The sequence below is a fragment of the Drosophila suzukii genome, chromosome 2L, assembly GCF_043229965.1.
Source record: "Drosophila suzukii chromosome 2L, CBGP_Dsuzu_IsoJpt1.0, whole genome shotgun sequence".
NCBI lineage: Eukaryota > Metazoa > Arthropoda > Insecta > Diptera > Drosophilidae > Drosophila > Drosophila suzukii.
In genome coordinates this window covers 7,757,670-7,781,060 of record NC_092080.1, presented here as the reverse complement: position 1 = coordinate 7,781,060, position 23,391 = coordinate 7,757,670, and the positions used below count along the sequence as shown (strand labels likewise).

The window sequence follows — 23,391 nt, the reverse complement described above, 5'->3', positions numbered from 1 at the left end:
CCGCAAATCCCCGAACCATGCCATTTCTCATGCCAACCCAGATACGACAATGTCTATACATCATAGAACAACCCCACTCTTGTAAGAATCCGTAGACCCCCTTTTGAAAGCGGAAAGGGAAAACATATTTCCGTTATGCGTAAGGCGGAGAAAGTAGTTTCCACTTCCCGGCGAAAACTCCAGGGGAAAGGGCGGAAAAGCGAAAAAAATTGGATTATATTAATTTGAATTAATAACATATTTTCCGTTACGGGCCTTCCTTTTTTCCCGCTGCCGTGGAATGTTGTTGCCATGATGAGTTTTTCCCTTGGAAATGGAAAATCAAGCCGAGGGTTTTTGGCTTTGGGCATTTGATCTTTAATGAGCTTTTAATATGAGTAAATTTGCAATGGAATTTTGTTTGCTTGTGAAGGGGCTCGCTGGCATTTCGAAACGGAATTTTGGTTTCAAATGCCTTTGGACATTATTTAATCAAGTGCTGCCCATCGAACGGAAATTGAGTTAACTGTGGGGGTGGCAGGGGGTCAATGTCAGGTTGGCGCACCGAGGGTTAAAGTGCACTTGCAGTTTGCGTTAAAAGAAAAACTGCACAACATCAATTCGGCACTCGGAAGAAACCACCATATCTCACTGTTTTCTTTTACAAACAGTTGAGGAAAACTATTTAAGAATAATTAATATTTAATTCATATGTTTTTTTATGATTTTAAAAATCTATGAATATCAAAGTTTAACTGACAATATTTGAATTCTAATGCATCTAATATATCTCCTTTTCTGAATTTTAAATAAATATCATTTTTTATTTAATAAAATTGAATTTACCTTTATTAAATTAAAGAATCTTTCTATCTTGTAGATTTATTAATCCCTTTAATCCCTTTCTTTTATTTCATTATTTTTGGGCATGAAATATTATTGGAAAGCAATGAATTTAAGAGTTTATTCCAATTTTTCTTTGAAATTCTTTAGTTAATTGAGATCCCAATAAAAGGGAGCTACTAATCCCACTGCATCTGTATACCTCCTTTCCCCCTTTTTGGATGTGGTCAAGTTGGCCGTTTCTAAGCAGCCAAACGCCGCCGCAATTTATCGAGTGTATTGAGTTGGTCTAGGTGCTGCACATAAACCGCACTTATCTGGCTGACTGACTAACTGACTGGCTGAAGGATGTGGGCTATGGCCATCCCCATTCCGGATCCTCCATCCCATTCGATACCCTTTCTCCACTTTCCCCCCAGGGTTCGCTTCCTGCCATTGAAAGGCGATAGCCGAGGGAGAGCCAGCCAAGAAAAATTGCATGCGGTTAGAGAAGCGAGCAGCAAAATTAATGTGTCTGTCCCGGCTAAAGTTGCCTCCAGCTGCAGCTCCAACTCCAGCACCAACTCCAGATCCTCTAAGGTCCAGAGTCCTGGCCATGTACTCCACATCCATGTGCTGCCACCCGATGAGGCATCCATCCTTAAGCAAATAGACGGACGGAACGTGTCCATGGCCATATCAAAATGATGTATGTGTGTTAGATTTGTTATAAATTTTATTTGCTGTTTGCTTGATTTTTTCCCCAAGTCTATTTTATAACCCACCCTCGGTTTGATCTGTATTCAACCGCAGATGCAGTCAATTATTGAACGCCTGAGTGATTGCGGACACAAAAGGGGCGGGACCATCACAAGAAAATCATATATTATAGTCATTTTCTAACCAAAAGGTCATCGCCATATAAATCAACATGACGGATAAGTAATATTTGTATGGTTTGAGAAGCCACTAAATGTTTTTTTAAGAACGAAAAGGTTTTATTATTATTATATTTTATTATTACATTAAGCAGATAACAATAGAACATTATAACTTTGCATTTCAATCTCATATTATCCACTTCTGTTCTATATGAATCTTTTGGTACTTCCCCTGAAAATCAATAGTGGTATACCCCACCTAAAATCACCATCCCAATCATAGTTAAGGTCTGACTAATATAAGCAAAACTTCTACGACCAAATGCGTAATTCCTATCGATAAGATAAGCCTTTCAGATTGTAATATTATCGCGGCTCGGGTGGAGGCAACCCATTGATATGGTTTACAACAGGTATTTACGTAGGATTACTAATACTTCACAGTTTCAAAATAATAACAAAAACATTATTACAAAACAAAGGGAATTTTGGATAAGCTCAGCAAGGGCAAAGAAATCAAAGATATATTTAGTTAAGAATACATGACATTCGACTAATGCGATAAGCTATTTATCAACAGAAAATGATTGATTGATTGCTCTTTTCGTGAAAAGTGACCAGTGAAATGTTTATTGTGATTGGAGTTTTCTTACGAGATTATAGATTTATTATACCCCAAATATAGTTCCCATAACTCATAGGGAGAGTTATTTCCAAATAGGATGACGACTCTTTTGACTGGGGGAAGGTCGGTTATCTTTATAGCGTAATATTGGGAATTCCGAAATGCTCATAGGTGCTCACCCTATCATGGTAGGTATACTTGAAGTAATACCAATAATTTTTTTCATATAAATGGTAAGCTTTAAGTAGGTAAATTCAGTACTCAACTGTAGTTCGTTAAGCAAAGATGCCCCCACCACCACCGCACCACGACCACCACCACGGACCTCCGCACCACGGTCCGCCCCACCACGGTCCTCCGCACCATGGACCCCCGCACCATGGACCTCCGCATCATGGACCTCCCCACCACGGACCTCCGCACCATGGTCCACCTCATCATGACCACCATCACCATCCTCCCGGACCTCCAATGCATCCTCGCTAAGAACTGAATCGATTAGGATTCGATAGCTATTTATCTAACTCAATAAGTTAAATTTATAACAAAAATTGTTGATCTATAATGACGTGGTCAAAAATATTTGTGTAACAAAGTAAAAACAAAAGTCCAAAAAAAATAAAATCAAATACAAAAATATACATACATTTGTGTTATTCCCTAATTTTTTTTGTTTTGTATAGGGAGAAAGAAAAGCATAGTACTGGTGTCAACTTAGACTGGGTGTACTTTAAATTGATTTTGATTACAAATTGTCTTTAATGGGTGTATCAAATAGAGCCGATTAAAAAATGTACTCAAAACCTTTTAAGAAGGCAATTAAGTTTAACAGGAAAAATAATGTTAATTCGCCCACAGATAACATTTTTTTGTACTGTATAATCAAGTTGAATTCGAAGTTGATGATACACTTAGCCTTTTATCAGCAAAAAGTATAATATTTGCTCTCTGTCTTCCACACAACTAAAAAATATGAAATGTGTATTTTTTTTAAGAAAGAGGTATAAAAAAGTTCTTCCCCTCAAGCTCGAGAATTCTGGGTGTGCCAACAAAGACAGGAAATGCTCATGACATCATATTTTCCTATATAAATGTAAAGGCACGATGAAATGCATTCAGTACTGAGTTGCAGCTTGTCAAGTAAAGATGCCGCCTCCAGCCAAATATAATCCGAAAATGCCAATTCAAAAACCGATCAACTTTGGACCTCCTCACATGGTATCTCCATATGATAATATAATATCTCCTGTGCCGAAATGGGTTTTTGAGAGAAGATATCCCTAAAACAGCTTTACAAACTTTCCACTAAGGTGTGACAAAAGTTATCAACCGATTTGGCAGAAATGTTCTTGTGTATGAGTACATTTTGAATATAAATAAAATATATGAAAATAAACCAAAATCTTTGTGTCGATTTTTTACGGTGGATTATAGTTTTATCACATCAAATTGTTAATTTATTGTTATCACATTATATTTTTGAAGTCCAGTTATAGTTCAGTCCTTATCGAGGGTGCATTGGAGGTCCCGGCGCCACGTATCCCTGATCAGGCGGGTATGGATAAGGACCATGTGGTGGCGGTGGACTGTAGCCGGGAATATTTCCGGGATTCCCGGGAGTTGGTTCGTAATAAATCGGATGCACCGGCGTCTGGAAAGGTGGGTGGGGCCCATGGGGCGGTGGGTTGTGATGGTGGTGCGGTGGTGGCGGCGGCATCCTTACTTGGTAAACAACCTTTGTGTACTAAACTTACTCATTAATGTCACACCATTTATATAAAAATAAAATATTTCGAGTGCCCTGAAATCTTATCAGGGTTTCAGATAAGGTTGGTCCGTTAAGCCCATAAGTTTGTTTGACTTTCCAATAAAACCGCTATGAAAATAGAGCGGCTTTTTGTAGACAATAACAAATGTTTGTTATTGAAAAATTAGTAATGGTAAATAAATAAGATATTTATTCCGTCATAGGAGTATATGTATTAAAGACTTTCTTTATGAGTAAGTCTGCAGGAAGTGGTTCACTAATCTTTCCAATATCACTCTTTCGTTGGGGAATATTTCCGTTTGCTGTTTTTAGTGTAGTGTATGAACAAGCTTAACCCAAAAATATTTCTTTAGATCTTTATCCACTGATTTTTGACGAAACGTGCATGATAATGACTAGCAATCTAAAAGAATTTCCTTATCGAAATATTCGTGTACAAATATATTATTAGAATTCTCATAAAATTACTCAGAACATGGTTGATTATTTGAACGTGTTAATTTGTTGATTCTATTGCAGTTATTGACTTAATGAGTATTCGCTGAAGAGCCACAAAGATAAGTTAATAAGTAAAAATGTATTGACGTGTTGTTTATATTTTTAGGACTGATTATACGAAAGCTGGTTTCAAATAGGACCCAAATCATAAAGTGTATATACACAAAAAACCCAGTTTGAACTTAGAGAAAATATAATACAATACATACTCAAAATTTCGTTCTTTAAATTTTTGTATTTCTTTGGCTTAGGATCGCTTAAAGACCACACATTTGTTTTAATAAGGCGTTAGCTTTGTTAAAATTAATTCATTATTTCTAAAAATGCATTTAGCTGAAACTTTATATCAATAAATGCTTAATGGTGTCCATGGTGGTGCTTCGGATCTCCATGGTGTGGTGGATGTGGCTCTGGATGGTGGTCCCCAGGATGGCCAGGACCTTTTGGTGGGCTGTGAGGCTGGTGTGGCTGGTGAGGCTGGTGTGGCTGGTGAGGTGGTGGCGGCATTTTTCCAATTGCAAGTACTGTTCTGAATTGAAGTTTAACTTTGATTTCCACCCTATATATAGTGGCAAAAATGGGGTTGAGTTGCCGGTTTTCCCATCAAAACGTTTTATCAACCGGTGTTGCGATAAGGTCAGTTTAGTACTTGTTGTTTCATATCGGAATTTCCCAATGACAAAACAACGCGAAAAATAAACATCTAGCACCACCGGATTTTGTATTCAAACAGGATTCATTAAATCGTGTCATTTGTTTCAGTTAGTGTGTGTTTTTCTTATATTTTGAGTAAAATTTTCTCGTGAAAAAGTTATGAAAAACAATATTTGGGATACGCTGCAGGAGGTTGAAGAAGTTAAGGTTTCTTTCAAGCAAACCTTGAGAAACATCAATAATATCCAAAATCGATACAAAATGGTCTCGGCTTTGAAGAGGAAGGCGGCCAAGCGTCAGGAATCTTTCGAAGAGGAGATCCAAGCTGCTATCACCGAAACCAAAGTCCCCAGTCTGCCTAAGAAAAGTATAGTCAAGAAGAATAAGATCAGATTAGTGACCAAAAAGCGGGTCAAGAAAATCAAGAAGAATACCTTGGCCATCCCACAAACCATTAGGTTTTCTGAAAATGTCCTGGAAATCGAACCACCTTTTGTGTGCCTTCAAACAAATTGTGTCTACGAAGTACATAAAACAACTACTCATCTGGTGACTCGAAAACCATACGGGGCTCTCATCCAGAGACTCTATCGATCAGCAAATCGAAAGGTTCGAAAAGAGGGAGTTTTGGATCACGATCTGGAGTACAATCCGGATATGTGTCCAGAGTTCGAAAACTACTACTGTTCCTGTTCTTCTTGCTGTGTGGAATGCAGATAAATTTTTTGTATCAGCTATTGTCTTGCATATTTTTAGGCTTTCACAAAGCTTTTAAGCTTGTAACCAAATTTTGTACGAGCATTTAAATTGCTAATAATAAATTGAAGATGTTCTAATAGCAAGGGAAAATTACTAAGCCTCTTATTTATTTACAAAAATATTTTAGTAAAATTAACAACTCAAATGGAAATGTTTTTTAATATCATTTATTATTTAATCGGATTTTTAGTAACAAGCTTTAAAATTCGTAATAATAAATCAACCATAAAATAGCTGAACTGAGCCTACTATTCATTAAGCAAAGATAATTTAGAACAAAAAACAGCTTAAATCTGCTTCTCAGAATGAAGACAAATTTTATTGTTCACTTTAGAGCAAATTCTCGTTTAATTTAATCGGATCATTTTCAATAACTAGCCTGAGCATCGATTACATCTGCCTTAACAAAGAAAAACCGGAAAGGAAGCCAAAACAAAGAAACGTTTGCTTATTTACGAGTCGCATTTTGTATGGGCAACTTAAACGCTAATGGCATAAACATCCGAGACGTGAGCGAAATGTTTAAAATTCGTTTTCGAGGATTCGAACCCAGGACAACGAGGACGGAAGTCGAGGTTTAGCGACTGTAATGTGGCCGCCGTCCAAATCAAATCTCAAATCATGCACGTTCCCTTTTGGCCAGCGGGAAAACGGGGAAAAAACAGGGGGGGAAAATGGAGGGCGGGCGGCGGAATTGAAAAGCGCCAGGAACAGAAACTGAAACCAGGATACACAACGTGGACCAGGATGACGAGGACTAGGATTGCACTCCCTGCACGGGGGAAAATTGTTTGAAAATTCAATTCACACATTTGCCAGTTGTCGATGATTTTCTGTGATTTTGACTGGGCCTCCACGTCGTCGTCGTCCTTCTGCCCTCCAATGCTAATGGCACAGCCAACTTCTTGCTGGCTCATCCGCAGCCTCAACTTCGGCCTACTACTTTGAGGTTTTCTTTAGAATTTTGCTGGGGAGACCAACACAGGGAAAAATGTGGTATTGTAATTTATTTCTAAAGATATTTTAAACAGCAAAAATATTTACAAAATCACTAAAATATTTTAAAAATTCCATAAAACGTACAGCACTGAGAAAATTAGTTTTGAAAGAATATCAGTAAAACATTAGTTACATATGCATTAAATAAAATAAATATTTAATACAAAAAATTAATGTTTCAATAAAGTGAATAAGTCCTTCTATTTAAATTTCAAATCAAGGTCTAGTTTACATTATGTTGAACCTAGTATTTGCTTCATTAGGAACAGGAACTTGGTAAAAACGTCTCAACATTTATATTTGTTTGAATTTGTATTTGTAAATTTTTCAAAGATTAAAAAAAATAAATCTTTTTTAACATTTTCCAACTAGTTAAAAATTTTAATTGGTATTAAAAGTTCAAGTAAGACCAATAAGTAATACTAAAATTATAATATGTATATGTATTTGTTTAAAGAACCTAAGAAATATAATCTGTTATAAACTGTTTCTCATAAAGTTAGTGTGACCAGGATGGCTAAATAATCTTAAAAGTTGTATAATATTCTTTTACCTATTTTTTCACATTTTGCAAAGTGTTGGGCTCACTCTTTTTTTGGTTTTCCCAGCAAATAAGTGGAAAATCGCAACGAATTGTTACAGAGTCAGCGTCAGAGGTCCGTGGAGTGTTCGTGTTCCTCGAACGTGCAGATCGAACCCTCCACATGGAACCGTATCCATTGCACATCATCCTGGCTCATCCTGCTCCTCCTTTTCCCATCCTGAGCTCCTCCTCGTCGGTGGCATGTGTTTGAAATCTGAGCTAGCTTTCGAATCTTTTTTTGGGCCATGGAAGGCATTCCTGCTCCTTCGCTATTTTGTATGCAAAGAGTTGCTCAAAATTTAATTTATTTACCCTGCCCTCGAGTTGTTGTTGCTGCCTGTTTATTGTCTGCAAATGAAATGCGTCTAAGTCCCGTCTGTCGCTGGCTTTCTTTTTAAACGAATTACCATTTGCCAGCTTTGATGTTGGTCTCGTTCTTCTGCCAACTTTCCTACCATTCTTTTATCCTATTTTAATTTTTTTTCCGGCTTTCTGGAATTTTCCTCCTTTTTTGGGCTAGTTCCGCTTTGACGCAAACTTTGCAGACCATAAAGTTTTGACTTCATGCAATTTTAATGACTTAACGAGCAGCATTCCGTTTGACATGGGAGTGTTTTTCTTTTTTTTTTTTGGTAGGGCGACCGACTGGAAACGGCAGCTAATTAGACAAACGCTTTGCGATTACCAAACGAAAATTTCACTTTCCCTTTCACAGTTTCCACAATATTTTTGGGGGTATGAGGAAAACTTTACAATTGCAGAAACATGACTCCGCAGATAATGTGCAGTGTTTTTCATCTCCAAAGAGTTACTTTAAACTTTATAAATACCCATGTCCATTTAAAAACACTTTTACCATTCGCTTGTTTTTTCTTCCACATGTTTTCTGTACGTGTGTGTGTAATTTTATTAAATGTAGCTTTAATTTAGACAAATAAATTAAGAATTAATGATATAATAACTATGGTCAACATATATATTATGCAAACATGTTCGTGGCGTCGATGAGCAAAACCGATTGTTAAGAAAGAGTTCCTGTAAAAAATGTGCAAAATGTTTCACTGAACACAAAAACAAGCAAAATGGTAGGAAGATCTCAATGGGAGGGTGTTAAAAAGAAATGAATAGGATATTGTTTTGAAAGATGAATTCGGTTTGGTTTTAGTGAGTTGTTTGTATGGATGACTAAGTCCGATTTTCAGGGCGGACTATGTGTGAGTCTGAGTCGTCACTGGGTGGGTGGATTGAGTCCCTCATAACATATCCCTGAGCACCTCCTTCTGGGGAGCAGTCAGTTTCTCCGGGAACTGGATGTCGAAGGCCACCAGGAGATCCCCCTTGCGTGTCGTGTCCTTGGGAAATGGCAGTCCGTATCCCTGGATCCGCTTCACCGTGTTCGGTTTTATAATCTCCTGCATGGTACTGATGCGCAACTTATCGCCGGACATGGTAGGAACTTGGAAGACAACGCCGCACAGAGCCTGGGAATCAAAAGAAAATATAAATATACTATTATTTTTAAATTTTAGACATTTTTAGAAATAAGTAGGGACCGAAAATAACAGTTTTTAGGTCCATTAATGTATAATATAAATAGATCAAACAAAATTTTATAGCACAAATACTTATTATGATACTTTATATCGATTTATTGTTACAATAAACCTTTATCGTAGGACTTTTATATTAAAAATAAAAACAATATTTAATTAAAGACTCTGTTATATCTCGCATAAAATAACAGTTGTCAAAGACTTTTATTATAAAGGTTCTGACTGATACATTTTTGGTTTTTTACTTTATTTCAAATACTACTTAAATTTCTCAATTTATCAAGCTTCTTTAGGCCAGGCTTACAATATATTTATTTCCTTCTTATTTTATTTATTTTGCTTCTTGCCTTATCAATCAATATGGTCAGCAAATACCCCCGCCAATAACTCAATTTCGTTTTCTTTTTCACCCAAACCAAACCGAAATGAGCAACACAACACATGAGTCCCACTGTCGAGTGGGATCTATCAATCTTTTTTGGGTAATCCTGTTTAGGTGCCCCAACCAATCCTGGATTTTTTCAAGCTCCTTCGAGCTTTTATCCCCCCGAGTTGCATGTTTGCTTTCCCATCGAACATAACATTTGTAAATCCTTTTTTATGTTGCCTAATTCGTGTTTAAACATCTTGTTGACACGCTTCCATGTCCTTTTCTGTTTACTTTCCCTTTCTTGGGCCAGACATTTTCATTGATACTTTCTTTCGGCTCGTCGGTTTGACATACGACTTGTTTAATTGGCCCACTAAGAGATGGGCATCAATCAGGTTTTGTTTTGGCCCCCGACATTGATGGGGCTTACTCAATTAATTCGCGTCCGAACTTGGATGAAAATCTTATTGATTGCTTCTTGTCTCTAGAGAAAATGCTTTGATAAAGATAATACAATTAAGTTATTGTATGTATGTACATGTTCAACTATGCTTCTGAGTTTCTTTAAATAAAACTTATAAGAAAGAAGTACCATTCATGAACTTTGGTGTATTACGTTGTAAAATGTTTGGGTGAAAAATATATAATGATTTAAACATTGGAAAACTTTTTAGATTTAGCTATATAAACACACCTTAATAATAATTAAAATGCATTTGATATGACTTATGATCTTAACTTTTCACTTGGTTGTTTCCATTTTGACATGTCTTGTTAGCATATCTATTCGTAAAATCTTTTCTAAAGAAACCCCAAAAATGACAGATTATCTTTGGTAATCCTTTTGGGTGTGACTTCCAACATTTTCAACTGGTAAGGCCTTTATTTTTCAAACTTTTGCGACACCAGCCATAAACAACCAATAACTGGAATGTCAATCCCTTCCTCAACAGTGATTTATGGAATGCAAAAAAAGGGTTTTGATCTAAGCCCGCCAAACGAAACAATCCCTTCGATGCCCATCAACGGATGATATAATATTTTATGCCATTCCATAACTTGTCACAAGTGATTTGTAACCAAAGAACTTGCCGGACACGTGTTAAATAGTTGTCAATGGGCCCCGAGCCTCACCCAATAAAGTACAAATAAGTTATAAGTACAACAAGAAATCACTTCAAACATAAATAAATAAATTGCGACAAAACCAAAGTGCACACCTTATGAATATTTAAATATAAATATATGGATGTGCGTATCTTTATATCGCCGATCGGGTATTGGGTATTATTTGCCGACTGGCGAATTTAAAGCGATGACAACATAAACTGATGACGACAGAGCCAGAAAACACCAACAACAACAACGATTACAACCTGTCCCCACGATGACGACGACCAGCATCAATATTTTTTTTAATGGAAATGTTGAAAATGTTGTCGCAGCCAAAAAAAAAAACAGCGAAATACATATATATAAATCTGTAACGCTTAAATACTTTGCTACCTTTTACGGAATCTGAAGCATAAAAAAGCAAAAACAGAGGGAACCGAAAATAAAGGGAATACAAATGTGAATGGGGCATCGATAAAAATTTGCGAGCACTCCGTATCTGGAGCGGGAATTTAGAAAAAATATGGGAACCCGTTTTCAAAGCTGTAACAAAAAAGTTCTAAGGTGAGGGGATCATGAAATAGAATATTTTATTTTAGTTTTTATTATTTTACCTTTAAATAACCTTTTCTATCATTTAGTAAAAATAATTGTGATTTAAGGAATTCTGTAAACATGATATTTAATGTAATTCTTTATTATTTTACTTGTGAAAACCCTATACTACTTAAATCATCACTTTCTGAGTTACAAGTACTAATAAAAATATGATATTTCATTTTAGTTTCTATTATTTTACCTTTAAATAACCTATACTATCATGTAGTAAATATAATTGTGACATAAGGAGATTTTAAAGACATGATATTTTATATAATTCTTTATTATTTTACTTGTGAAAACCCTATACTATTATTTAAGTCATCACTTTCTGAGTTACAAGAACCAATTAAAATATGATATTTCATTTCAGCTTTTATTATTTTACCTTTATATAACCTATACTATCATGTATAAAATATAATTGTGATATAAGGAGATTTTAAAGACATGATATTTATTATAAGTTTTTATTAATTAACTTGTAAAAATCCTATATTATCATTTAAACCATCACTTTCTGAGTTACAAGTACTAATTAAAATATGATATTTCATTACAGCTTTTATTATTTTACCTTTAAGTAACCTATACAATCATCTAGTAAAAATAATTCTGATATGAGGAGATTCTAAGAACATGATATTTAATATAAGTGTAATACTATCATTTAAATCCTCACTTTCTGAGTTTCAAGTATTAAATTAAAATGGCGTTATATTTCCTAAATTAAATTGAGTTCATCTTTATTTTTTCCTGTGTAAAAAACATCATAGCAGCTATCATCGGTTAGATGATAAATCTGAATGTCAGGCTCAGCTTAACGGAAGGTTCCAGGCAGTAAACATAAATTCCCCTAAATATTTTACCGCTTTATGCTCGCTTTTTTACCATTTTTTCCAAACTGCTCTAGACAATTACTCTCGTCCAAAAGAAGTGAAGGTTTAGGTGGGACGTTTTTTTTTATTTTGCTGTGAAAAACAAATCAACAGCATTCAATCGCATGTCATAAAGCATTATTCTTCTGCCTCTTTTTTGTGCGCCATCCCCGAAACTCTTTTTCCCTCAACCCAGTTGACAACTGTCATCAAAATGCAAACGAAGTTTTCGACTACCAAATGGTTTTGTATAGAACTTCCAATTTTTTTCTAACAAAAGTGAAAAAAAAGAAGACGAAATCATTTGGGCCACCAATCGAATGACAATGCCATTGGGCAGACATCGAAAACAACAACGTCTGGCCATCAGTTACAACCGGGGAGTCCTGGTTACACTCGTACATCCTTGAATTCTTCATCAATTTTAGTTTGCTGCATTTGCGGGAATTCTGACGCAGGCACTTGAAAACAAAACCATTGTTAAATTTGATTTCCATTTCGAAAATGTGTATGTATGTACAACCAGACAGGAGGGAAAAAAATGAGCCACGAAATTCAAGTAAGGTGAATTTAAAAATTCAAACTGAAACGTGCCAAGTCTATATATCATCCCGACATATGCATAAAAAATAAAATATATAATACCAAAAACGTAGAGCAAAAAATTAATTCGAAACTCATTGACTTCAATTTTATCGTAAACGATGATGTAATTTATGAGTCGCATTAAATTTACTGCTGCAGCGACAACAAAAGCAAAATATGACAGAAAAAATTGAAAACGTTGTTGGCAATTATGTGGATGGTCATATATGGAGCTCCAATTGCCTTATGGCTGCTTTATTGAGGCGAACAGAATCTTACGATCGTTGAGTTGGGCATGTGATTATAAAAGCCAAGATTTATTGGTTTCTATCAACCAGATTTATAAAGCTTCGTAAAGCTAATAGAATATTCATTTAAAATTAAATGCAGAAAATACTGTGTTCTATTTTAGATGTTTAATGTTTTTAATTAAGTTCAAAAGCATATTTTATATAGCTACAAATAGACCATCCAATTACATTTTATCAACCAGATTTATAAAGCTTCGTAAAAGCTAATAGAATATTCATTCAAAATTAAATACGAAAATACTATGTTCTATTTTAGATATTAAATTTTTTTAATTAAGTTTAAACGCATATTTCATGTAGCTACAAATAGACCATCCATATACATTTTATCCACCAGATTCATAAAGCTTCGTATAAGCTAATAGAATATGCATTTAAAATTAAATACGAAAATACTATGTTCTATTTTAGATATTAAATGTTTTTAATTAATTTCAAAAGCATATTTAATGTAGCTACAAATCCAAATACATTTTATCTATCCAAATATCATCCAAATACATTTTATCTACCAGACTTATAAAGCATGGTATAGGCTAATAGAATATGCATTTAAAATTAAATACGAAACTACTATGTTCTATTTTAGATATTAAATATTTTTAACTAAGTTTAAAAGCATATTTCATGTAGCTACAAATCCACCATCCAAATACATTCTATCCCCAATTCAAGCTGAAAAATATTTCAATTAAATCCATTCACATTATCCACTCAGAGCCAAATAACCGTGTCAAATATTTCTATATAGAAAGAACAACATGACACTTTTAGCTCAAAACCAAAACCAATATGGAATTCATAAATTCAAAATAGAGGCAACAAAAATATTCGGCCAACTATGCCATAAGTGGCTGGGGACCGAGAGAGAAGCCCAAAAATATTTACTAAATTTGTCGCACTAACAAGCAATAAAATGTTAAAAATCTCCAACGGAGCCAAGTCAACTATTTAATCTACTTAATGCAATTAACAATTTTAACATGACTGCAAACTCAGTGGCGTGTCATTTCAGTTTGTTCGTCTGTTACTTTTGAGAATTCCAAAATTTTTGATATTTTTTCTATCTCTTTTTTTTTTTTTTTGTGTTTTGGACTTGACCATATAGGATTTAAGTGAACTAACAAAAATAACAAAAAATGTTGTGCGAAGTTTTGCGCTTTGGCGACTGTGTAAAAATCTAACACCTCAGTGGGAGCCGCTATAGAGCAGATTGCTGGCCAAAATCCCATTCTCTGTCTCCGTTAATTGAAACTTGACCATGTTTACCAATTTGGCGGGGTGCTTTGCTGCTCGGCTGCTCACCGCGTATATGGTAAATTTGCCATAACCATTATGCCTGCCTGATTCCATTACAATTTGATTTAGGCACTGGCTGCGCCTCTAATTGGGGGCCATACTGTGAGAACCCAACCGCAGGTCCCTCATGTGATATCTGATGGATATGATTCTGAGGCGAGTTCTTGTGTGGACAGCAGAGGGTCAAGTATCATAGAACCCATCTTGGCAAATAGAGACCTAAATCTGTTGATTAAGAGCTGCTAAGAACTTGGTTTTATTAAGCTACATAAGATGAAAATCATCACAAATCTAAAATTGCTTTTCGGATCTACAAAGACTCTGCAGTGCCCCAGAGAAAAAAAATTTATTTGTCTACAAATAACTTATGTTTCTATTAGAAATCCATTTTTTTAAAATAAAATATATAATTTTAAACATATATTATTTTTTCCTCTCTGATTTTGCATGCATCGCAATTTAAATATAAAATTTTTAGCGGTACAGCATTTTTTAATTAAATCTTAGTTGAAGCTTAAATCCAATGATGAATTTAACAGAAAAATGTATATGCAACGAAAGTTGGTATGGAACGATTTTATGAAATACATAGGTACAATTATAGGCTAAATCCAAGAAGTACTTCCTATTTGTTTCTAGTTCTAGTTTTTGGCTTATGACTATAAATCATACCAATGATTTATTTCATTTTTCATACTTTGTTTAATTTTTAAATTAAAAAAACGTGTATTAATATTTAAGGAAGCATTAAAATTGGAAAGATGAGTTACATATCTTTTTGGCAAACTATATTTCTCCGTTTTTCCTACCATATTGTTTTTTGTTTCTAATTTTTTTCACAGAACTTTAACTTTTTTAAGCGTCTACTATATCACTTACTATAATAATTCCATATAATATTTATTTTTTAGATCAAGGACTAACCTGCTTGAGTGTCAATCTCGCCGTGTAGCGGAGATCGCTGCCCTCGCGCTTGAACATGGCATGCGGTTTGTCCCTGATGATGAACACAATGTCGGCGGGGATTTTGCCGGGCGCCTGGTCGCCCTCCTTCTGGAAGGTGACCTTCGTGCCGGACTTCCAGCCCGGCTTGATGGATATCTGCAGGACCTTGTCCTCCTTGCGGGAACTGCCATCCGCCTGGACGACGCGTCGGGAGATTTTCATTTTCTTAACACAGCCGTGGTAGATCTCCTCCAGCGTCACATAGAGATCGTGTTCGACGGGCGGATCCTGCTTCTGCTCCTTCTTGAATGGCGTGTGCACATTGAAGGAGTGTGATCTGAAAGAGGGCCTACGAAAGATTAGCAAAATATTCCACAGAAACTATTTAACCCGATAAACCCACCTGAAGGCACTACCCAGACCATGCCGCGAACCAATCCCACCGAAGGGCGAGGAGAAGAAGTCGTGTTCCGTGTCCAGATCGAAGACGTTCTTATCGAACAGATTGTCGCCCATGTCGAAGAACGAGGCGAACGGATTGCTGTTGCCAAAGAACTGGGCGAAGGTGGCGCGCGGATCTCCATGGAACTGATATGTAAACGAGTTGCTCGAGGGACCGCCATTTCGTGTGCCTAAAAGTAAGATAAAATATAATAAATCAATTATATCACATTTAGATTTGGAATATGGAAATATATTAATGCCTAAAATCCGAATTTACCAACTTTAAAGAAATTATTACTTTAATTTTATAGATTAACATTTAAAAAGTCTCCAAATAAAAATGTATCTTTGGGATTACAAGTCCTATAATCATATAATATTTAAATTTAAAAATATTAGGTCTAGATTCTTTTAATTAAGATTAATTATAGAAAAATTCCTCTTCCAAAATTTAAAAAAAAAATCCAAAATCGGCTGAAAAGTTCTGTAAACATACCGCCACTCTTCAGACCATCCTCGCCGTATTTGTCGTACACCTCCCGTTTGCTCTTGTCTGAAAGGACCTCGTAGGCCTCGGCGACCTCTTTGAATTTTTCCTCAGCATTGGCGGCTTTGTTTTTATCCGGATGATAGCGCAGGGCCAGTTTCCTGTAGGCCTTTTTGATCTCATCGTCGGTGGCAGTTTTTGGCAGCCCTAAGGTTTTGTAGTAATCTTTACCCATTCTAGGTTATATCTGTGTATGTGAGCGGGTTCTATATATGTAGGTAAAAAGTTAACACTCAAGTTCACTGTACTCTAATATCTGCAATTAAAGATGAAAAGGTTACCAGAGGTATTAATATTTTTTTGTATATAACTACCTACAATATAATATCAGTTATCGGTATTCCATATATAACAAGGACCTCCTTAGTTGCTATGATACTGCTCCTAATAATTTCCTTCCTTTTATCTTTATAATGGCACATGCATCTTGTAGTTCTCTCTTGGGGTTCGCTTGCTCTATTATCAGCCAAGATCTGCAAAAAGTCAGAGAAATCGTACATATTTAGCTGTATATAGGTAGTTCCATTCGACTATTCGGGTTGGGATCATAAGACGCGTCACAGACCCTGGCCATGTTCAATGCTGAACGGCCCACGCATTTTTACTAATTTTAGACAGGCTAGCAAGAAATTGTTTTTTCTTCTTTCCGGAACATTGGAACATTTTTCTATGCCCACTCCTCACCCTTTCCATATTTCCAATGTCTGTCCATCCAGTGATGGACACTTTAAAATTAAGTATTTGCCAAATGCAAGTTCAATTAACGCTCTATGTATTTATCCATTTATTTGATATTCTTAAGCACTTGACAAACAGACATGGATAAACAAGGAAAGTGTTTAAAATACTTATATTTGTTCACAAATACATTGCTAAAATTTTTTGTGAGGAATACATAAATGAAAATTGTTACCGAGCCAATTTGCATTGACCTTAACTTTTCTGAAAGATCTGAAGATCTGGGTGTCCAATTGAGTTTAACATGAGCCATTTGAATTAGAATTGACGATGACATTTATGAATATTTCTGCGACAGCCCGAGATCACTGGGGGTTGGAATACCCCCTTTTGGGATCGAAAGAGAACATTAGAACTTGATTAGTTGACAAGTCTATCAAGGGGCGTTGAGACATCTGTAACTTAAAACTGTTCCTGCTTGTGGTTTCCCCAAACAATCAATGCACAGAAGATCACCCGACCTTTCATCGTGAAAAGTTAATCAAGTTAGGGGTTTGAGAATATTATGTGATCTTAACCACAACAATCAGGCCGCTTTATCTTATAAAACTGAGGAAACTATACAAATTTGAGATGATAACTTTATAATGATATTTTAAGCGGAAAGGAAATAGATTGTTGAGATTAGATCTCGGTAAACTTTATAAATCACAGTATTTAGAAAATAAAATATGATTCCATTGTGAATAACAAAATTAAAGTATTTTCTTTCATAATGGAATTTTTATGTGTGGAACTTTGGGAATCTTACTATAATATTCAATTATGTCTTATGATTTATCTATTTCCCAACTTCATTCACACTTTGCTTAAAGGTTTAAATGCTTTATCATAACATCTCAATATTCTATAATCCATAATAATCATGATCTTTAATTGCAGTGAAGGTCTCTCATTGCTCAAGTTCAAGATCGCATCCCGAAAATTCATTAAAATTCAAGATGTCAACACTCTGGCCGCAATCCATACTCAAAACAGTTTTCAGGCTTGGGCTTAACTGATTTCATCTTGGAATATCATTTCGTATATATAGATATGGAATATATATAAAGCGTGTTGCGTTGACAATTTTGAATGGCAAAAAAAAACACAATATTGCTGCGAAATGTCTGCCTTGAATTGCGATTCTCATAGAGAGAGACACTTTGGGGCACAAGATTTGTAGACTATTGACAGCAGACGATTGATGCGATCAGCGCCATTCCATTCCAGAAATTAGTCAGCTGCAGTTTGCATATAATTTGCCAGCGGATCGTGAAATCTATTCCGGACCGGATAGGTTCATCGATTCGTGCCAAATGTGTGCCAGATTGAGCAAACAGGGGACAAGGTCGCAAAAAAAAAGATTTCTAACGAATATAGATATGCTATTTTTTCCCAATTTTCGTTTCAACACATTGCCACAATGTTCTTTCATTCAAAGAAAGTTTTTCTTTCTCTCTGAAATGAAATAAAATGAAATATGTTACGCAAGGCGATTATGCTATGTGTTTTATATGTTTTGCACATTCCACCGATTGAATTGAATATTTTTTATCGACAGAGATTTTCGCACGAATTTTAATAATTCTTTTTATGGTTCTTTATTGAATTATTGACAGTATATGTGCATTGTTTCGTGTAAAATTACGGGCTTAAGGTGGAAAATAAATTCATGCTGAAATCGAAATTATTGCCGGCCATATAAAGAGGGGTTTTTTATGGGTCCCGCCCAATTGACAGTTACAACATGTTCAAAGTGGGTGGTTTGGGTACCACTTCCGCATATATTATTCACCAGACACTGGCGGCAGCTCATTTATTGATTACAGAATAACATTTGTTTAACAATTTATTGGATACTCGCATACTGCATTATTAGCGAATTGCTTTTTCAACGTTTTTCATTGTCATTTGTTTGCCATGTTTTGCAAAATTTGCATTTGAATTTCTTTCCATTTCTGCGCAACATTATAAATTGTCGTAGGTTATGAGAGGCCAGGCGATGGGGGAAATGAAAATTGTTTGTGTCGTCCCCGGGTTGCACTAATTGAATTGAACTTGATTTATTAATGCCTCGACTCGGCAAACTTTAATTCCAATTTTGTGTCTCGTTTTTGCCCGTTTTTCCAACTAATGCTCTCACATGTCCAAAAAAAAAGAGAGAGGTCGAGAAATAAAATTAAAAGATACGAAATTTAATAATAAACAAATATCAAATTGAAAGAGTGATTTATGTGGGGCTATTCAAATTTGTTATTTATTGCCCAGCAGATCAAAGTCAAATGCCTTGGGGCCAGATAGATATTGCTGATAAAATCGGTTACTAATGCAAGAGTCAACATTTGTTGCCTTGTATAAGTGAACCTAGATACCTAGATCAAATATTTAAACCTGAGCTAATTGGTGCACGTTGATTGATAAAATAAATAAATAGATATATTTAGCTGAGCTGTAGATTTATCTCCCGTTGATATATGATTTTAGAAATTGCGAGGCTTTATTTAAAAAGTATATTTATTATAATCTTATATTTTGTGTTGTTTTTAATATTATCCAAACTTGATCTGACTTAAAAAAATATTGAAATAATAATATTTTAAAGATATATAGATATTTTTACCTCCAAAAACTGTTTCAATCTGTACCATATGTTTATAAATATAAACTGTCTGTATTTTTCCATGTCCATCTGATTTGTTTTTGATTACACCACAATATTTTTAGTGTTTCAAGGTTGTCAAAACTTATGATCCGCTGACTCTCATTCAACTTCAGCCATTCACTCTCGCTCTTAAAAAAGGAACATAAATAATTTTTTATTTGTTGCTATTTCTCTTTTTCAAAGTCAACAACAAAGCCCATTCATTGTCAAACCCAATGGTATTTTTTGCCCATCGAAACCAGCCAAAAACTGATCAAACACCATGAAGTTTATTCACCCACACTCGACGAAATCTGGTTAAAATCGCAAAACAAAATTGGAGAATAACGAGTACGACAAGAATCGAAAATTTAGCCATGACCGAAGGCAAATCGTTTAGGCAAAGCAACATTAGATGACCAAAAACTGAAAACCAACGAAAGATTCCGGCAAATTATCAATATTTGGGGTGGGTGTTTCTAAGCCGCAAATCTGCCGCAAAAATAGGTCCAATGACTAAGCGTCTTTACCGTACAGTAAAATCACCCACACAATCATCAGCCAAACATTTTCGATTTTGGAGAAATTTTTTTTGTGCGTCTTGGACAAATGAATCAGCTTTTAGAAATTTGGACAGTGATTTTCCATGAGGTTGTCTGGTAATACCTATTTTTCCGGCGTGGTTTATCTTTGCAGATGAACCTCTGTTTACACAGGGAATTCATACTAATTTGCTAAGAGCATTGATTTCTAAGCAACGAAATATGCAGGCAAATATACCATTTCCGTTTATTTTGGTTTTTAGCGTAACAAAAGCAAATGCAAAAGGCAATCAACCGATTTGCATAGAATAACTATTAGAGCGAACATATTGTATACGAAGATTTTTGAATTTGAATTTTTGTCTCACCGAAAAATTTGCATGCGACGTTGAAAATGAAAAACTTGTTTCAGCTAGTTAGAATAAATGTTATTTGTGCGGAAATTGTTGTTGATTCTGTTTGGTATATTGATTAAAATGTTGTTGCAAGTGATATTCAATAAAATGGATAAATGGAAAGCTTTTAATTGAATTGTTTGGACAATACTGGGATTATGGAAAAGAAAGAAATATAAAAAAAGAAGGAATTCATTTAGTGAGCTTAATAAAGTTTTGGACAGCATTTTAATGAAATGAATAACATATTTTTAATAAAGGTAAAAAAAGTTTCATTAATAAATTTTATATATAAACTCATAAGGAAGTAATGAAGTAAAAAAAAAATTATTTTAAAATGAACTAAAATTAAAATAAAATTTTTAGTGCTTTTGCATATTTTAAAATTAACTTTTAATAAAGTAACCAACTCTTTTAAAGTAAAGAAGTTTAAAAAAAAATTATAAAATGAATTAAAGTTCTTTAAGCAATAACTAGTACATTTTGAGTGCTTTTGCATATTTTAAAATAAACTTTTCATCAAGTGGTCAACTCTTTTGAGCGCTCTTAATTGACTGATAAGCTGTATTTTAATTTCCGCTCATAAAAAAAGTGTTCATTAATTTATATAATTAACGCAGGCTTTTTTTAGCCGCCCGACAGAGAGAGAAATGAAATTAATCAATTGCAAAAACAAAAGCGCGAAAGTGTATTTCCTTGTGTTTTCTTCTCCCTATAATTACTTTGCTTAATTGCCCCACCAGCTCGTCTTCACATTTTACTCTCTCACTCAAAAATATGACGAATTTTGCATGTGTTTTGCGGCTCAACGACCATCAAAACAATATTGGCGACCATGCCCCCTTTCGACTGCCGCCCACCCAGCAGCTGTTCAAAGAGTACTACCCATGGTTCCACTCCTCATATAAAACCTGAAGACCCCGCCGCTCTCTCGATCGCTTTTCGACTCTCGAATGTGTCATAATTTATAAATACTAGGCAAAAACCGAAGAGCTAAAAGTCTACTAACGGTACGAACTGACAAATTCTGGTGTGATTACGATTAGCAGCAATCATTAAAGTTTTCTTTTAATTCTTTCACTCTTTGGTGGTAATTTGTTGCCATTTGGCTTTTCGTCTTTATTGTGCTATTGACCATTTTGTCTGAGACTTTGCATTTGGAGGCCAAATCTTGTTGTCTATGTGCCTTCAATCATAATCGGCTGCCTTGTGTGTTTACTTTTTATTTATGAATTGTGGCCAGCAAAGTTTTGAGTGTTTGAAAAATGAGGCAATGGTTGAGAGCCAAAAAAATGACCATAAAAAGCAGACATGACCAAGAAAAATTATGAGATTATTATTAGAGTTTATTTATGGGTCTTAAATTAAGATCTGTTTGGTTATTATATTATATATTGAGTTGATTTTGAAAATGTATTCTGATCTTTTGGATCTGTAGATTTACCCATATACCTTCCCTACTTTACACCTTTAACTTAACCGAATTTCAAACACAAATCTTTTCACACATCGTGTGTACACAGAGTGGAAAGCCCCTGAATATTCCAAAGAATCGGCATGAACATTTTGAAAAATAATCAGGCAAACTGGGCAGCAGCGAAATTGGTGAGAACAGAAAAAAAAAACATATACACAAAAATAACTAAAAGTGCTAAAAATAAAACTTATTTAAAGAAATGAAACCATGAAAATTCAAAAACACACAGGCCAAAGCGAAAAACGATGGCAAATACAAAAATATAAATAATAAAACGAGCGGAAAAATCACTTTTGGACTATGCAGATATACTTGGCGTATACTTTATATAAGGGTTCTTTGGTTTTGCGACTTATCGGCTACTCCAAAACGAAATCCTGTGGATAAACAAAGGCGACAGAGCCATAAAGAGCACGGATTACAAGGCACGATTGTTTATGGTTTGTATGTATGTCTGGGTGTACGAATTCGAATATATGTATATATATTTTTTTTCGATTTTTTTTTGCTTTTACCACATTTGGCTAACGATACGAGGCAAAAACCCAGATACATATGTATAGTCACTCCAGCACTCACACACACACACACAGACACACACGCACTGCAAGTCCGTGATTAATTGTCATTGTAAAGCCAATAATAAATTTTGGGGGACTCCTTACAATTAATTGGATGTTTGGGCGTATGCTTGATATGGATTTAAGATCCTCCGATTTGGCAATTTCGAAATTTATTATTAGCGCGGGCTTCTCGCTGCCAATTTGCCGCCAGATGCGTGCAGCAATACCGTTAGTTAGTGGTACGTATTCCGCGAAAAGAACCCGCGATAAAGTGGATGCGACAACGCTTGGGGACTCACTGAACGATCCACCACCGACTGCCGCCACCAGCACCACCGCTCCACTTGCCGCAATCTCGCGCTCCCGCTCTCTTTTGGATCTCGGAATCTCGAGTCTCGATCCCCAGAGAGCTTCCCAGCATGAGATCCCCCAAACGGAAGAGCGTATGATCAGTCAAGAGACCCGAATTAAAAGTGAGAGGTTTCTTTACGATCCGATTTTTGTTTTTTTTTTTATTTACCACTCATGTACCCCAAGTACAATCGACACAGAAGTCGTGGAAAAGTCAAAAATCAAGCACAATATCAAACGGCCATTCCACGCGAGATCCACGATCGCCACCGATTTGCGCTATGCGTCATACTATAGCTACAAGTAGCTTTTTCCCATAGGTAAAAACGAAAGCTTTACGGCAACAGTGGAAAAAACGTAGGCAAAGCAGAACCGAAAACCAGTAATCTTATGCCCTTCATAGGGGTAACGTGAATTTTTAAGCCATGTAGTTTTAATTTTAGATTATAGAATTGAAATAAAGAAAAGAAAATTAGTAACTATGGTATC

At 35.3% G+C, this 23,391-nt stretch overlaps 2 protein-coding genes across 5 annotated transcripts; one reads left to right on the top strand and one right to left on the bottom strand.

Moving 5' to 3' along the window:
- Positions 1–5,303: 5,303 nt before the first annotated feature.
- On the top strand, positions 5,304–6,073 carry LOC108012357 (uncharacterized). The gene has a single exon (XM_017077711.4). The coding sequence runs from the start codon at positions 5,387–5,389 to the stop codon at positions 5,945–5,947; it is 561 nt and encodes a 186-aa protein (XP_016933200.3). The 5' UTR covers positions 5,304–5,386; the 3' UTR covers positions 5,948–6,073.
- Positions 6,074–8,426: 2,353 nt separating this feature from the next.
- LOC108021503 (dnaJ protein homolog 1) lies at positions 8,427–23,190 on the bottom strand. Of its 4 annotated transcripts, none has more exons than XM_070995197.1 (6): positions 23,072–23,190; positions 16,532–16,686; positions 16,163–16,469; positions 15,626–15,854; positions 15,202–15,571; positions 8,427–9,049 (listed from the first exon to the last, which is right to left on the bottom strand). In XM_070995197.1, the coding sequence occupies exons 3-6, from the start codon at positions 16,386–16,388 to the stop codon at positions 8,822–8,824; spliced, it is 1,053 nt and encodes a 350-aa protein (XP_070851298.1). In that variant the 5' UTR covers positions 16,389–16,469; positions 16,532–16,686; positions 23,072–23,190; the 3' UTR covers positions 8,427–8,821. The 4 variants fall into 4 exon arrangements, with proteins under 4 accessions (XP_070851298.1, XP_036675640.1, XP_016945741.1 ...); XM_036819745.3 differs by lacking the exon at positions 23,072–23,190 and adding an exon at positions 22,654–22,844 and having other exon boundaries at positions 16,528–16,686; XM_017090252.4 differs by lacking the exon at positions 23,072–23,190 and adding an exon at positions 22,654–22,844.
- Between the last annotated feature and the right edge of the window lie 201 nt (positions 23,191–23,391).

Coding starts and splice junctions, on each gene's coding strand:
- LOC108012357 (XM_017077711.4), top strand. CDS start 5,387: ATGAAAAACAATATTTGGGATACGCTGCAGGAGGTTGAAGAAGTTAAG.
- LOC108021503 (XM_070995197.1), bottom strand. CDS start 16,388: ATGGGTAAAGATTACTACAAAACCTTAGGGCTGCCAAAAACTGCCACC. Junction 15,572..15,625: donor GGTCTGGGTAGTGCCTTCAG/GTGGGTTTATCG, acceptor AATCTTTCGTAG/GCCCTCTTTCAGATCACACT. Junction 9,050..15,201: donor CGAGATTGACACTCAAGCAG/GTTAGTCCTTGA, acceptor TTTGATTCCCAG/GCTCTGTGCGGCGTTGTCTT.